At 38.1% G+C, this 15,318-nt stretch overlaps 1 protein-coding gene across 8 annotated transcripts in view; it reads right to left on the bottom strand.

The window, feature by feature from the left end:
* ERC2 (ELKS/RAB6-interacting/CAST family member 2) overlaps nucleotides 1-15,318 on the bottom strand; it is a 997,915-nt gene that overhangs the window by 518,375 nt on the left and 464,222 nt on the right. For all 8 annotated transcript variants that reach the window (XM_055558162.1, XM_055558161.1, XM_055558164.1 and 5 more), the window contains 2 exons: nucleotides 8,908-9,048; nucleotides 3,780-3,920 (listed from right to left, as the gene is read on the bottom strand). In XM_055558162.1, coding sequence (XP_055414137.1) covers nucleotides 3,780-3,920; nucleotides 8,908-9,048 — 282 coding nt within the window. The remainder of the gene's footprint in view (nucleotides 1-3,779; nucleotides 3,921-8,907; nucleotides 9,049-15,318) is intronic.

Here is a 15,318-nt window from a genome sequence, read left to right as displayed (position 1 = left end):
CATGAAGTGCTGGCCTCTAGCAATGAATCAGAAGAAGTGCTCTTGGCCAAGCCTGCAATTTATTACCTGAACTTCAAAGATGGTAATAATAAAAGATTAATTAAATCTTATCACTGAATTTATAGCTCTTCTTTTATATTAACACAAGCTTGACTTTTCTATTCAGTCTAACTTTAGAAAAATATAGATTAGCAAACAGCAGGTTAGCAATAACAAAATATCAGTAAGCAAGACATTACAGGATTAACAGTAAATGGGAAAAGAATTAAGTCAGTAGGAAGATTAAAGGGAACCAAAATGCAGTATTACCCATTGTCTATTACCAGTTCCTACTAGTAGTTCATAATTAAAAAATAACAGTTTTCAGTGTCTATCCTATTATGTTCTAAGTCCTTTAGAATCTATAATGCTCTTCTATTTTGTGGAAAAGATATAAATGTTTGTGGATTTAAATGTACTAAATATTATTTTAAATAGCATCCTCAAATTATAGATCTTAAATAGCTGCATCATTAATTTGGGACTCAATGTCAAGGGGTAGACGGTGAAACACTGTAAGCTTTAAGCCAAGACATTCCTTTGAAGAGCAAGAATTTATTTTTCTTCAACTTTGATGAAGTAAATGATAATTTTACTGTGGTTTTAAAAAATACCTTCCTCAAAGATGATATTAATTGGAAAATGACTTAAATAACATAAATCATGGCATTCTGAATTGCTATTGCTTCTCAAATGATTTCTAGTCATACAAGATAAATTTATGTCTACGTATTGAACACTAAATACTCACTAATATGAGTAAAGATTTCCTTACAAGTGAAACTCCAACAACAAAGTTGGAGTTCATCGACAAAACTGGAAAGATGGGGAAGGAAGAAATATATCCTGATAACCTTGCTGCCTGACGCTGAGCGAGTTCTCTATAGACACAGGGTGGTTGTCAGTGCCACAGTGCTCACAGGCCTTACTTTGGCAGCTGCCTTGAGTTTGAAATCTGGCTGACCAGGTGTGTGGAGCTGTTTTTAAGAGGTGGGATGGAATGTGTAAGAAGTTCCTTTTCTGCCTTTAGTGACCATTTTCAACACAAACTATTTGGAAATGTCTTAAATTGACATAGTGCAGTAAAGAGTTAAAAGCAACTATGCGTATGAATGTCCTCCACAAACTTTTCTGTTAAAAACTCATCTTACCAATTTCTAGCATTGTTTATAAGACAAAAGCAGATTTAAATCACAATTTGGATTCCACTGTCACTAGCAGACAAGGTTTCTGTTCAGCTAAACACATCACCAATGTTGTATAGATTTTATGGCAAAAATACCTGAGCGCTCACAAATCTTGAGCAAAACTCCACTGGGAACTCATGGTTTATTTATGACATAATAAAACTATTATGTTTTCAGCTTTCATTTAGTAACCCTTTATATTTTATTCACAAGTCACATACCCTTTTATTTAAAAGGAGGCCCAGACACTCCTTAAGCTTTTATAGCTGCTTATTTTTCCATGAGTAAATGATGTGTATATATGTATATTCACAAATTTTTGGCTTATATTTTAAAATATTTCATGTAGACTTCAATTCTTTTTAAGGTGATGGGTACTTGAGGTTTTTATGGAATTATTTATTAGCAGAAATTAAAGGCTACTAGAAAAAGTATTTTAAACTTTTGAATTTGGTTGATGTAGAGGGCCAAAAATAATAAAATAATTACTGCACGTTAGGTATAAAAATGTTTATATTATAATTACCTTATTAATCTCACTGTATTATGCACGTAGGAGATAATATAAGCAAGATGTATATACTTAGAAATAAATTATCTTTTCATAAATTAAATAGGTCCTTTACAGCAAGATAACCATATTTGTTACTTCAATCCTGGGGATGTGGCAGAATGCTGAAATGTTATCAGGAATAATACTAAAATATTTATCAGATTTGATCTACAAATTTCAGTATATGATGTCTATCTGAAAGTCTAAGGAAATCACATGCTTTCACTGACTTTGCAGCTTAACTCTAACTATGTTGAAAGACACTAAGTTGAATTGTACAGATGTTCACCTATTACTAGCTAAGTCATATTCATGGAAACTATGAACATCAATATATGAACCTCTTACTTTTAAGAGGATTGCCAGTTCCATAGATGCCTTACACTAAAAGGGAGGGGGTCAAGTATGTATCTGAAGACATAATATGTGGAATGCCCTCAACTCCATAACGGTTCCTCAGAGTTGATGAAAGGCAGTTTTCATGCCCAGGTATAGTGGGAGTCCTCCTTCAGGACCTAGCATACTTCAAGTGAGGTGAGATGACTCAAGAACCACCACAGGGAGCCAACAAAATTCTCTCACAGAGTTATCTTGGAGTCCGCTTTATGATCACAAAAATGTTTATTATATAAAAAGTACCATTCATAGGTTCATTTCTTGATATGCATATGCATGTATAACATATTGCAGAACACATTCATATATGTGTCAAGAATATATATCATACACCCAATGCATAAATAGCCAAGTCAATCGCCATTTAAACACCTTCAAAGGGGCAATTTAAACTCTATTTATTGCTTGAGATTTCTGCTTAAATAGACTTTACTTTTAAAAAGTGAGATGATGAGTGGATTAGGAAATAGACTTTGTAATAAAAAGATTCTCTGGCTCTTGTTGTAAAGAGATTTGATCCATATATTTATCTTTTTCTGTATTACTAAGGGGACTTGATTAGTGTGGAATCTCATGACAGTTTCCTCAAATTCTATGATGACATGAACACAGAATAATCACATTTCAGTTATACATTGCATCATGCATATGAAATAGTATATTAAGTTTTAAAATATCCAGAAGAATTTCTCCACAGATATATGATGCTTTTACATCCCTATTATCCATATCATATATTTTTATAACTTTGGCAAACGAATCCCCATTTCAGTGTGCTATGAATTATACACAGTCACATTTTATTATATGGTCTGTTTGTTTAGATTCTTATCATCTCTTCTGAATAAGCTTATAATTGTCAAAGGGAAACAAAATGCTTAAACTCATAATGTTATGAGTTTTACGTGAACAATGAATGCAGACGTACCAAACAACACAAGGAAAAAGTCAAAGGAAGGATGCATGACTGGAAATGTACTCCACAAAAATGTCCAGTTCAGAGAAAACATGTTAATACTGCAATGCAAAGACCCTGTTTTCTTTACTGAAGCCTTAAACATATAAACTTGCTAAAACACTAAGGCCATTTCTGGTCAAGTATAGTCAATCCATAGAGCTTCCAAGGATTTGACTATTTTCACAAACTTCTAGAAATTTAATATTGTTGGGTAAACTTCTGCAAAGTCCCCTCTCCCCCAAAACTGACCTGCTTCTGAAAAGTAGTAAAAGTTTATCAATGTATAACAGGGCTCCTGGATTCTTTGACTTATTGAAAACTTTTACTGTAAAACATTTATCTTTCTTTATGGTTGAGATTTGCCCAGAGAGTAATGGCTGATCTTTATAATATTTTTCACTTCTACTACTATTTTCATCTATTTCTCAAGCTTTTTTTTTGCCCCAGACAGGAAACCTAAGATAACTTTTCATGTTCAGAGACAGATCTGATGCAGACTTCTTAGGAATAAAGATTGCTTAATTAATCCTTTTATCAGCAGATGACAAAAGATAAGGGGTTTCTGTTTTTTGAAAAATGTCTCTTCCTTTCCTATTTTATCAATTCATTATAAAATGAGTATGTTTTTTTCTTAGATATCACTTACCTTTTTTAACTGTGCTTCCAATTTGCTACATTCTTCTTTCTTTTGTTCAATGGCTATCTCTAGAGATTTTAATTTGGAGTCCCTTTTCAGCCCTGCTGAGGCTAATGAAGATGCATGTTCCTTGAGGTCAATTAAACTAGACTGAAAGGAAAAGAATACTAGTAAGTAAAACAGTGTAATTTCTACTAGCAATGTCTTCAATTTTAATACACTGACTACATACACAGCAATAAAGTGTGCATTAGACAGAGAGGGTTAATAAGTCTTACTTAGGTAACAATAGTTGACTCTGGCCAGGAAATTAAAGTTGGCCAGTTTATAGAAGCGAGCAGGATCTAATTGCAGTAGAATCAAATGCGACCAAATGCTGTGGTCAGTAAATGCATGTTTCATGTCTCAAAGTTATGCTAATGATCTACGTCCCAAGGTAGTCTTTACACATCACGGCAAAACAGACACCCTGAACCTTCCGTTTACATTTACTGCTGTCAGGTGGTGCAGCATCTAAGAAAAATATGAAAGAAAATACCAACTTTAACGCTTTTCTCCCCCCAAAGGGCAAATCATGTATACAAGAAGAATCCAAGTAAGTCTTTATCAAATTCCATTGCTTTAGCAGAAAAATGACCAATGTTATTTCAAACATCTCCCATAGAATCAAAGGTAAATTTATTTAAAAATTCAGAGCAAATTTTATGTCTTAGTCCTTTGTAAATTCAGATTCAGGAATATAATGAATCCCTCCAACTCAGACATGGGGTTACCCAAGTTGTTCTAGAAACCAAGAGGTTCCCTGTATAGTACAAATTCCAAAAGGTAAAGAAATAACACTTGCATATATCACAGTGCACAACTTTGCTACCTAGGAGGGCAACGTCTACCAGCAAACATGAAATGGTTAGCAACATCTATCTATGTGACTAAAATGTTCAGGTTCCACCCAAAACCAGATATGATGCATTTATTTTATATCCATTTGCAACGCCTAGGAAGACACTAAGCAAACAGCAGTTTCTTAGTAAATGATGTGGTCTCATACTTTATTGCAGAATGAGCACTGGAATAACCATATTGATGATGATACCACCACAATCACCCAGCAAGCAATCCAAGTTCTAACAAGTGAGTTAGAGTTAGAACTCAACTCTGAGTGACAGGTTAGCCATCCTCATTTTTCAGGTCAGGAAACTGAAGCTCACATGAGGCCTTGTCTTCAGCAAGGTTCTCAAGCCATTAATGGGAGATATACATCTTGAGCTTCCCTGGTGGCTCAGATAGTAAAGCGTCTGCCTGCAATGCGGGAGACTTGGGTTCGATCCCTGGGTTAGAAGATCTCCTGGAGAAGGAAATGGCAACCCACTCCAGTATTCTTGCCTGGAGAATCCCACGGACAGAGGAGCATGGTAGGCTACAGTCCATGGGGTCGCAAAAAGTCGGACACGACTGAGCGAGCTTCACATACATCTCAAACCCAGGTTTCCAACCCCAATTTCAATGGTGTTTTCATGTAACTTCCACAGAAACAATAAAGGACCTTATAACCCTGGTGGCTCAGATGGTAAAGAATCTACCTGGGTTCAATCCCTGGATTGGGAAGATCCCCTGGAGGAGGGCATGGCAACCCACTCCAGTATTCTTGCCTGGACATTCCCTTGGACAGAGGAACCTCGTGGGCTACAGTCCATGTGGTTACAAAGAGTTGGACACGACTGAGCAATTAAGCACAGCATAATCCACATACTTTGTCACGGTGAAAACTATGATCACCCCAACTAAATTATAAGCTCCTTGCTAATAAAAATTGCTTGCCTTTATAAATTTTAAATTGCCAGGTGTAATATTAATAGCTCTATGTGTCAACTTAGCTAGTTAGCCATAGTCTCCAGTTACTCAATCAAACAGTAATCTCAGTGTTATTGTAGAGATATTTTGAAGACATGACTAACATCTACAATGAGTTCACTTTAAGTAAAGAATATTATTCTTCATAATCTGGGTGGGCCTGATCCTATTAGCTGAAAGTTCTTAGAAGCAGAATGAGGTTTCCTTCAGGCAGAAGAAACTCCTCCTATGGATGGAAGCATTAGCTTCTGTCTGAGAGTTTCTAGCCCATCCTGCCTTCTGTGTGAATTCTGTGTGAATTTTGGACTTCCTTAGCCAGCCCCCATAACTATGTAAGTCAATTCCTTGCAATAAATTTCTTAATATGATTAAACTTCTTAATGCAGCTGTTTTTCTGATGGAAGCTTGACTGACATACTGAGCCCAGTGGCAGGCACATTATTATACAGGAACAATAAATGTGTGCAGAAGTGCCTGTCTGAAATTCATACAATGTAACCAGTGTTTACAAAATTATTTTCATTTAAAGTTTACACTCTACCAAGTCATCAAAATCTTTTTTCAATTAGAAGCACATATTAATATACATATTGCTTTTAGGGTGCAAACACAGGAATAACATTTGGAATCCGTGAAGAAAGCTGTAAATGAGACAGAAGCTTCAGTGCGTTTTCTTTCATACTAACTATAGGAACTACAGACTCTGCAGCTTTTATATTCTTTATATATCAAAGAATGATAATCTTATCAAAGAAATAACCTCTTCTCTAAAAACCAGTGAACTTAAATTTTAGAGAACATAAATTTTGCTGCTAAGCTTCCACTAAATTCCTATTACTGATCAATTCTTTCCTTCTTGGACTCTTAATTTACTTTACTTTAATTACAGTACTTTAATCTGTTTCAGGTCAGTTCAGTCACTTAGTCATGTCTGACTCTTTGCAACCCCATGGACTGCAGAATGCCAGGCTTCCCTGTCCATCACCAACTCCTGGAGCTTACTCAAACTCATGTCCGTCGAGTTGGTGATACCATCCAACCCTCATCCTCTGTCGTCCCCTTCTCCTCCTGCCTTCAATCTTTCTCAGTACCAGGGTCTTTTCAAATGAGTCAGTTCTTTGCATCAGATGGCCGAAGTATAGGAGTTTCAGATTTAGCATCAGTCTTTCCAATGAATATTCAGGACTGATTTTCTTTAGGGTGGACTGGTTGGATCTCCTTGTAGTCCAAGGGACTCTCAAGAGTCTTCTCCAACACCACAGTTCAAAAGCATAAATTCTTCAGTGGTCAGCTTTCTTAACAGTCCAACTCTCACATCCATACATGACTACTGGAAAAACCATATCTTTGACTAGACGGACCTTTGTTGGCAAAGTAATGTCTCTGCTTTTTAATATGCTGTCTAGGTTGGTCATAGCTTTTCTTCCAAGGAACAAGCGTCTTTTAATTTCATGGTTGCAGTCACCATCTACAGTGATTTTGGAACCCAAAAAAATAAAGTCTGTCACTGTTTCCATTGTTTCCGTATCTATTTGCCATGAAGTAATGGGACCAGATGCCATGATCTTAGTTTTCTGAATATTGAGTTTTAAGGCAACTTTTTCACTCTCCTCTTTCACTTTCATCAAGAGGCTCTTTAGTTCTTCTTCGCTTTCTGCCAGAAGGGTGGTGTCATTCTCATATCTGAGATTATTGATATTTCTTCTGGCAATCTTGATTCCAGCTTGTGCTTCATCCAGCCCAGCATTTCACATGATGTACTCTGTATATAAGTTAAATAAGCCGGGTGACAAGATACAGCCTTGACGTACTCCTTTTCCAATTTAGAACCAGTCTGCTGTTCCATGTCCTGTTCTGTTACTTCTTGACCTGCATACAGATTTCTCAGGAGGCAGGTCAGGTGGTCTGGTATTCCCATCTCTTGAAGAATTTTCCACAGTTTGTCCTGATCTACATGGTCAAAGGCTTTGGCAGTCAATAAAGCAGCAGTAGATGTTTTTCTGGAATTTTCTTGCTTTTCGATGATCCAGTTGGCAATTTGATCTCTGGTTCCTCTGCCTTTTCTAAATCCAGCTTGAACATGTGGAAGTTCACAGTTCATGTACTGTTGAAGCCTGTCTTGGAGAATTTTAAGCACTACTTTGTAGCATATGAGATGAGTTCAATTGTGCAGTAGTTTGAGCATTCTTTGGCATTGCCTTTCTTTGGGATTGGAATGAAAACTGACCTTTTCTGTTCCTATGGCCACTGCTGAGTTTTCCAAATTTGCTGGCATACTGAGTGCAGCACTTTTCACAGCATCATATTTTAGGATTTGAAATAGCTCAACTAGAATTCCATCACCTCCACTAGCTTTGTTCATGGTAATGCTTCCTAAGGCCCACTTGACTTCGCATCAGGTTTAAAATTACCAAAATCCAAGGGCTGAAGTGACACTCTGGAGCTGGGAAATTAGCAACTATGCTGGGATACAATCCAACAGGGCAAAAGAAGGAACGTGTCATAAAGGAGACAAACCTGTTCTGCAAACAAAATGAAGTGTCCAATTGTGGACCATGGCATGTATCTCAGGGTTTTGGAGACTGAAGAAAAGAATGTGCACATTACTGCTTCACACACTTCACCACAGCACTGCTAAGTAAACTGAAGGGGTTATAGGTATTCCTCAGTACATGGATACTTTTCATAACCACCACACAAGAAATTTCTTTAAAGCAGGTTGTTTTACATTATAAATGCAGATGAGATTTGTATTCTGTATCCATGTTTGCACTAGCATTAAAACACTGTTTCAGACTGAGCAGCCACAACCTTTTCCTATGGGCCCAGCATGGTACCACATCTCCTAACCTGGGGGTATCGACTGATTCATTTCAGAATTGTAGATGAATGCATAGCACCCAACACAAGGATTAGTACCTAACAGACCCTCAGTAAATTGGAGCTATTGTTATTATTGTCAGTGCTTTTGTTGTTCTTGTTATCTCAAACAAGAGATCATGAGATCCTTCAAGCCATATGAACATGGCAAGACAGCAAGAAAACTTCCAAGGGATTACATGATATGTGGTTATTACAGTACAGAAGATATGCACAGAGCATCACCGGATAAAGGGAGTCACAGTGAATACTGTTCTGTAAATTCAGAGAGCTTTATAAAGCAAAGGTAACTAGATCCCCCAAGTCTTCACACAGTCCCTCAAATTAAGTCTCTAGTCTGCCTCAGCTACATGGATGTGGGTTGATGAGGACTACTCATGTGGTGCACTTGTTTCTCCAGACTCACCTCTTTTTCCGTCAGCTCAGCTTGTAAAGCATTGACCTTCTCTTTCAGGTCTTTGTTCTCTTTTCGGAATGATTCTATCTCTTCTAGTCTTTCCCGATCATCTCTCTCCCTTTGTTCTTTCAAACGCTCAATTATTCTTTCCTGTGAGGCAATTGCCCAATTAAAGAAAAAAAAAAGTGAGAATCTATCAGTGTGCGTGCCAAGGCATGCTACAGAATGAAATAAGAAACAATACACATAAGAAGTGCTCCTATGTGCATTGGACTCAACATACGCAAGGTATTCAAAATTGGGTTTGTGAAGAGAGGTTGTGCATAACAGTATTTGGGAAAGACAGTCAACCACAGCTTTCAGCTTGTTAATCAAAGTTAGTACCACAGGGTTGTCATGGACCTCAATGCTCAAGTTCATGGTGGTACCAGGGATTTCCAAGAGCAATTCCAGAAGAATGAGGTTCAGGCACCAAAACCCAAAGCCTTGTATGAGGAAGGGGAAGACACAGAACCAAACTCTTGGATCAACCCTCTTTGCTTGGCTTTCCCATCTGATGTCAAATAACCTTCCTTGATTTCTGAAGACTCTTTTTGTGAGAAAGAGGATCAGAGAGAGGCAGGACCTAGACCCTCAAGAACATAAAGCTGAACTCACAGTGAGAACTTGATACAAAATAAGTATTAAGTTCATTATGTAAATGATTTTCCAATGTATCTGGAGGCGTTTATTTACTTCCATGTTTTTTTCAACGATTTCTTGGCCATCAGTAGAGACTCAAAAACATTGCTAGAGTTTCTCAGAGCTATCTGAGGCACTATCTCCTGGACTACAGTCCTCATTTTGCCGCAAATAATACTTAACTCACAACTCTCAAAAGGACAAAAAAGAAAAGAAAAGAAAACACTGTTAGAATTTGAGCAAAGTTCAAACAGAAGTTTTCTTTACTAAGAGGTCGCTACTGCTGGGCACTGTGATACCTTCTCACCTAGTCCTCATCACACCTGTACAATCTGAACTAGGACTACTGGTAACAGAATAGTGGGGAGGAAAGCCAGGCTTACAGAGGCCAGTTGACTCATCCAAGGTGACCCAGCTCAGAAACAGAAGGCCCACCCTGACACCCAGGGCTGTCTGAGTCTTAGCCACGTCCTAGGGAACACACTGCCACAAACACAAGTCATTCAAAGAGATGTGAGTACCTGACTGCCCTTGAGTTTTATGTCTAAATAAAAACATTACTTTGGTAGATACATTTTCCAAACGGATGAAATCTTTCTGATATCAAAATAAGAACTTTTTTTTTTTTTTTTTAAGGAAAATTCTGCTCAGGTAAAATTTGAGTTCGATTTCTGAAACTTGTGTCAAATTATACAACACCTATTTGGATTTTCTTCTAGATGGTCATGTTAAAAAATTTTGGTGCAAGAATGATTCTTAGGTGCACTGGGATGACCCAGAGGGATGGTACGGGGAGGGAGGAGGGAGGGGGGTTCAGGATGGGGAACACGTGTATACCCGTGGCGGATTCATGTTGCTGTATGGCAAAACCAATACAATATTGTAAAGCAATTAGCCTCCAATTAAAATAAATAAATTTATAATAAAATAAAAAAATTTAAAAAGGAACACACTGAGACACATATTAATCAAACTAACAAAAATTAAATACAAATAAAAAATGTTAAAAAAAAAAAAAAGAATATTGTCTTTCATATTCTGAAATTCCCTGGTGGTCCAGTGGTTAAGGATCTGCCTGCCAATGCAGGGGACACGGGTTTGATCCCTGATCCAGGAAGCTCCCATGTACTGTGAGGCAACTAAGCCCATGTACCACAACTCCTGAAGCCCACTCACCCTAGAACCCATGCTCTGCAACAAGAGAAGCCACCACAGTGAGAAGCATGTGCATTGCAACTAAAGTAGTCTCCACTCACTGCAACTAGAGAAAGCCCATGTGCAGCAATGAAGACACAGCACAGCCAAAAACTAATTAAAAAAAAAAGAATATTGTTATTTATATTCTTATAAGTATATAGGTACAAGACAAAGCCTGATACACAAGACAACTATAATTATAAAATACACAGCTTTTAAAAATACAATGTTTAATGTAGAGGGAAGTTAGTTTGAACACTTGGCCTATGATTTAAGATCCCCCAGGGAAGTACTTAGGCTTCCCTGGTGGCTGAGATGGTAAAGAATCTGCCTACAATGCGGGAGACCTGGGTTCAATCCCTGGATTGGGAAGATCCCCTGGAGGAGGGAATGATAACCCACTCCAAAATTCTTGCCTGGAGAATCCCCATGGACAGAGGGGCCTGGTGGGCTCTAGTCCATAGTGTCACAAAGAGTTGGACACAACTGAGTGACTAAGCACAGCACAGCACGGCACAGGGAAGCAACTGTTCTAACCCAATGACAATGATTTATATGTCTAATGCTTTCAAGGAGGGAAAAAATCCCACTGTTGTTTTTAATTATTTAAAAATACCTTAAAATGAAATATATTTTTACAACAGTGTGGGTTGAAATGGCAAAAATTATTCTATTAATTGTATTTGTTTCTTCTTGATTTCATTACTATCCTATTTTACTCATCTGTGCTATGGGGGGGTCTATGACTATGTGATCAATGGAAGGAGGAAATGGCCTCAGCGCACAGTAAATCTCTCAAGGACTTTTAACAATTTCAGCAATTGAGCCCACACTGCCTTTGGCCTGCACCTACTGCCAAAGCCTCACAACTGGTCACCCAGTGAGCAGACCCTCTCCGTCCTGTCACTTACAGCCCATAGTGTCAGAGTGACATTTTTAAAGCCCCAAACTGACCATGTGGTGGTGGCGTAGTCAGTAAGTCCTATCCAACACATGTAACTTCAAGGACTGTGGCCCACCAGGCTCCTCTGTCCATGGGATTTCCCAGGCAAGAATACTGGAGTGAGTTGCCATTTCCTTCTCCAGAGGATCTTCCCAACCCAGGGACCAAACCTGGGTCTTCTTTACTGACTGACTCACCAGGGAGGCCCTGACCAAACTGGTCACATCAACTCATTATTTAGAAACTTTCCCAGGAATCACTCTGGCCAGAACATGTGGCATTTATTCCCACTAGACAGGCTTATTGCATAATCACTCTCTCAGCCTAGCTTTCCAAAGGGCAACATTCAAATCTTACGATTCTCTTAACTCAGGCCTGAGCAAATTGCCTGGCATACAACAGGCAATTAAAAAGGCTGAGGGAAGGAACATGAAATTCAAATTAGGGGTGACCCTGTCTTCAAAAGAAGGGAAATAAAATTAAGTATGCATGTTAACATCCAGAAGGTGTCAGAGTCACTTGGAAATGAGGTTGATCTGCCCTAAGCACTTGTACTATTGACTGGGCATTGATGACAAAGCAAATCAGCAAGCAGTGTAATGTTTTTAAGTGTTATTGATGATTCAATACTACAAAATATTTCTCTGTCAATCACAAAACTAATTTAACCATCAGCTGCGCAGGGCCAGATGTCAAAAACATGTGTTAAAAGGCCCTAATATGCCATGATCTACTTGATTAACAGCTAACTTGCAGAAATTCCAACAATGTGTTCTTGTTTTAGTCTTATTTGCATTGGCAAGTGTTCCTTGTGCACCCATCTGGCTGTGCACAGGTCTAATCTACTTGCGCTTTATCACTAGATGGGAACTGCATGGCAGTGGCCTCCAGCTCTGGTATCTGGCTGTCTCAACTGCTTATCTGCCATGTGGCTTTATAAATACTGGGGGCTCCATGAGCTTCTGTGTGTCAGTCCTGGAGCTAAGTCATACTCAGTCTTAACTCACTAAGGGGCATTATTATTATTTTTTTTTTACACATTCTGTATATCTGAATAAGTTCTGGGAAATTAAAAGGAATAATACATTCCCTGGGATGAAATAATAATAATCCAAGTGAAAGGGTGACTAGTGCCTAATAGGTTCTATTCATCAGCCAAAAGACAGCAAATAATTAAATATTCTTATAAGTCTACAATTTCTAATTAATCATTTTCTTTTTTTGCACCATGTCTTGTTGTAGAGGATCTGTTAATTTATATGTGGATAAAAATGGAACTTGTGAGGGAAAGGTCACTGAAAGAGATTGTACTGTCAAACACAAAGACCAGAACATTTGAGTTTAGTCCCATTCCGTCACCCATGAGCTGAGCAGTCTTGAGATAACCCAGGGGGGGCAAATAAGTCCCAACCAAGGGCCAGCTTAGGGTACATGTGGCTTCCCAGAGCGCTGCATTGAGACGTTAACTGGTGTCATAGTTGATTAATGACGTCTACCCAGGGCCCAGAATAGATACTGGACCAGAATAGAACAGTGCTGCACAGGTCCCAAGTTTTCATCTCTGGGCATGTCATTTCACCTCACTGAACCCAATTCCCATCTTTAAAATGAAAGAGCATGGATTTACTGTTTCTCAAAGTATGGCCTTCCAAACATTTGCATCAGAATCACTGGTCATCCTTGTTAAATCAAAGATTCCTGGGCCCCACAGCAGAGCACAGAATCAAAATCACTAGGATATGGGACCCAGAGAACTATACTTTAAGAAGTTTTCTTAATTAGTGGTCCCCAACATTTTTGACAATTTTTCCCCGTACTGAGGCAGGGGTGGGGGCGATGGTTTCTGGATGATTCAAGCTCATCACGTTTACCATGCACTTTATTTCTATTATTATTATATCAGCTTCACCTCAGATCATCAGGCATGAGATCCCAGAGGTTGGGCACCCCTGCTCTAAGTGACAAGATTATTTTGGATACATATAGAAGTTTGATATCCACTGGAATATAAACACTTAAAAATAAATCTACTATTCTTTATCCCCTGACAGGGAAATTTGCCAATTCCTATCAGATTGTTTTGTCTGTTTTTCAAATACACGATGTTCTGATTTTTGGCACCTTTTGAAAATTCCCTCTGTGTTTGCATTTATTCTTCATCAGGTGAAAGGCTAAAAGTTAGATGCGTGTAGGGTTTGGAAACCAATAGCTCACTGACCAAAGCTGCCCCACAGAGCTATTGTGTTCAACTTGAGCATCATATTTTAAAATCTGAACTTGAACATTTTGAGGTAAGTCAACGATGCTCCAGCTTGTCATAGTCACTAGCAGTCCCAACTGCTTAACACCAAACCCACTTCCCTCATTTTTGCTCCCTGCCTGACCCTACATGGCATCTAAGTTCTCAACTCCTCATGTACAGTTCAGTACAGATTTCACATGCCTGAGACTGTGGATGCGCAAACTGAATAATTATTGTCAAGGTAATTCCAAAAGATAGTGGAATTCACAGGTCAGTTTAAATGTATGTTTTGAAGATAAGGTACTGAGAAGAGAACAGATTTGCCCCATGTGATGCAATTATCAAGTAGTGGGGACAGTTCGAGAGGGCCAGACTCCCATAGACCCCCAGATTTCCTTCCTTGGCCTCCCTTAAATCTCAGAGGAAGTGCGTTTAAGTAAAAGGCGTAGTTTCAGATTCAAGAATTGTTTGGGGACTTAAACTAGAATAAATCAAATCTCAGTAGGGAGAAAAAGGATAAAATCCTGCCAAGAATACATGATATGGAAAAGAATATGGTGTAAGCTTATTTCTGTATATTTAGAGAAAGAAATCAAGGGTACAAATGGACTGACATCATGTCACTGAAAGACTGCGGAAGGGATACATAATCATTCATAGTTTTTGAAACAACATTCTTCCATTCAAATTTTATAAACAAAATTACTACTAGAAAGTTTTGATACTAAATTCTTGAAAATTTTAAAAAGAATATTTTTCCCTGAAAAGTCATCTTATTCTTATTTTTCCAAATAAAATCTCATCTTTTATAATTTAAAGTTGTAATCTTACAATTTTAATAGGACCATTAAGACTATATAGCCATTGAAATCTGGCTGATTTTTTACGTTCTATATTTTTAGCATAGAGCGGTGATTCTTAGACTAGAGTGTACATCACAGTCACCTAGAGAGTGTGATGAAGTGCAGACTTCTCGGCTCTACTAGAGGCTCTGATTCAGGAGGTATACATGGGGCCGAATAATTATACTTTTGACAGACATCTCCTGGTGATTCTGATGTAGACATCAGATGAAACTTTTTTAAGATTCACCGACTTCTAGAATCAGTGGGATATTTAATCTAATTCCCCCATACTTCAAATGGGCAATTTGAGGCCCAGGGAGTGAGAATTATTTGTCAAGGTCACCCAGTTAGTGGCAGAGCTGAGACTGGCTCCTAGGCCACTATCCACTAGACCTCATTACCTCAAGGTTTATGATAACAGGGAAAATAGTAGGAAACAATGCTGTTATTACAGTGCGAAATCCAAAACAAAACAAATAACAAAAAGACCCCACTACCTCTTGCATTTGTGG

Source organism: Bubalus kerabau, chromosome 20 (assembly GCF_029407905.1).
Source record: "Bubalus kerabau isolate K-KA32 ecotype Philippines breed swamp buffalo chromosome 20, PCC_UOA_SB_1v2, whole genome shotgun sequence".
Taxonomy (NCBI): Eukaryota; Metazoa; Chordata; class Mammalia; order Artiodactyla; family Bovidae; genus Bubalus; species Bubalus kerabau.
This window is presented reverse-complemented; position numbering and strand designations above follow the sequence as displayed.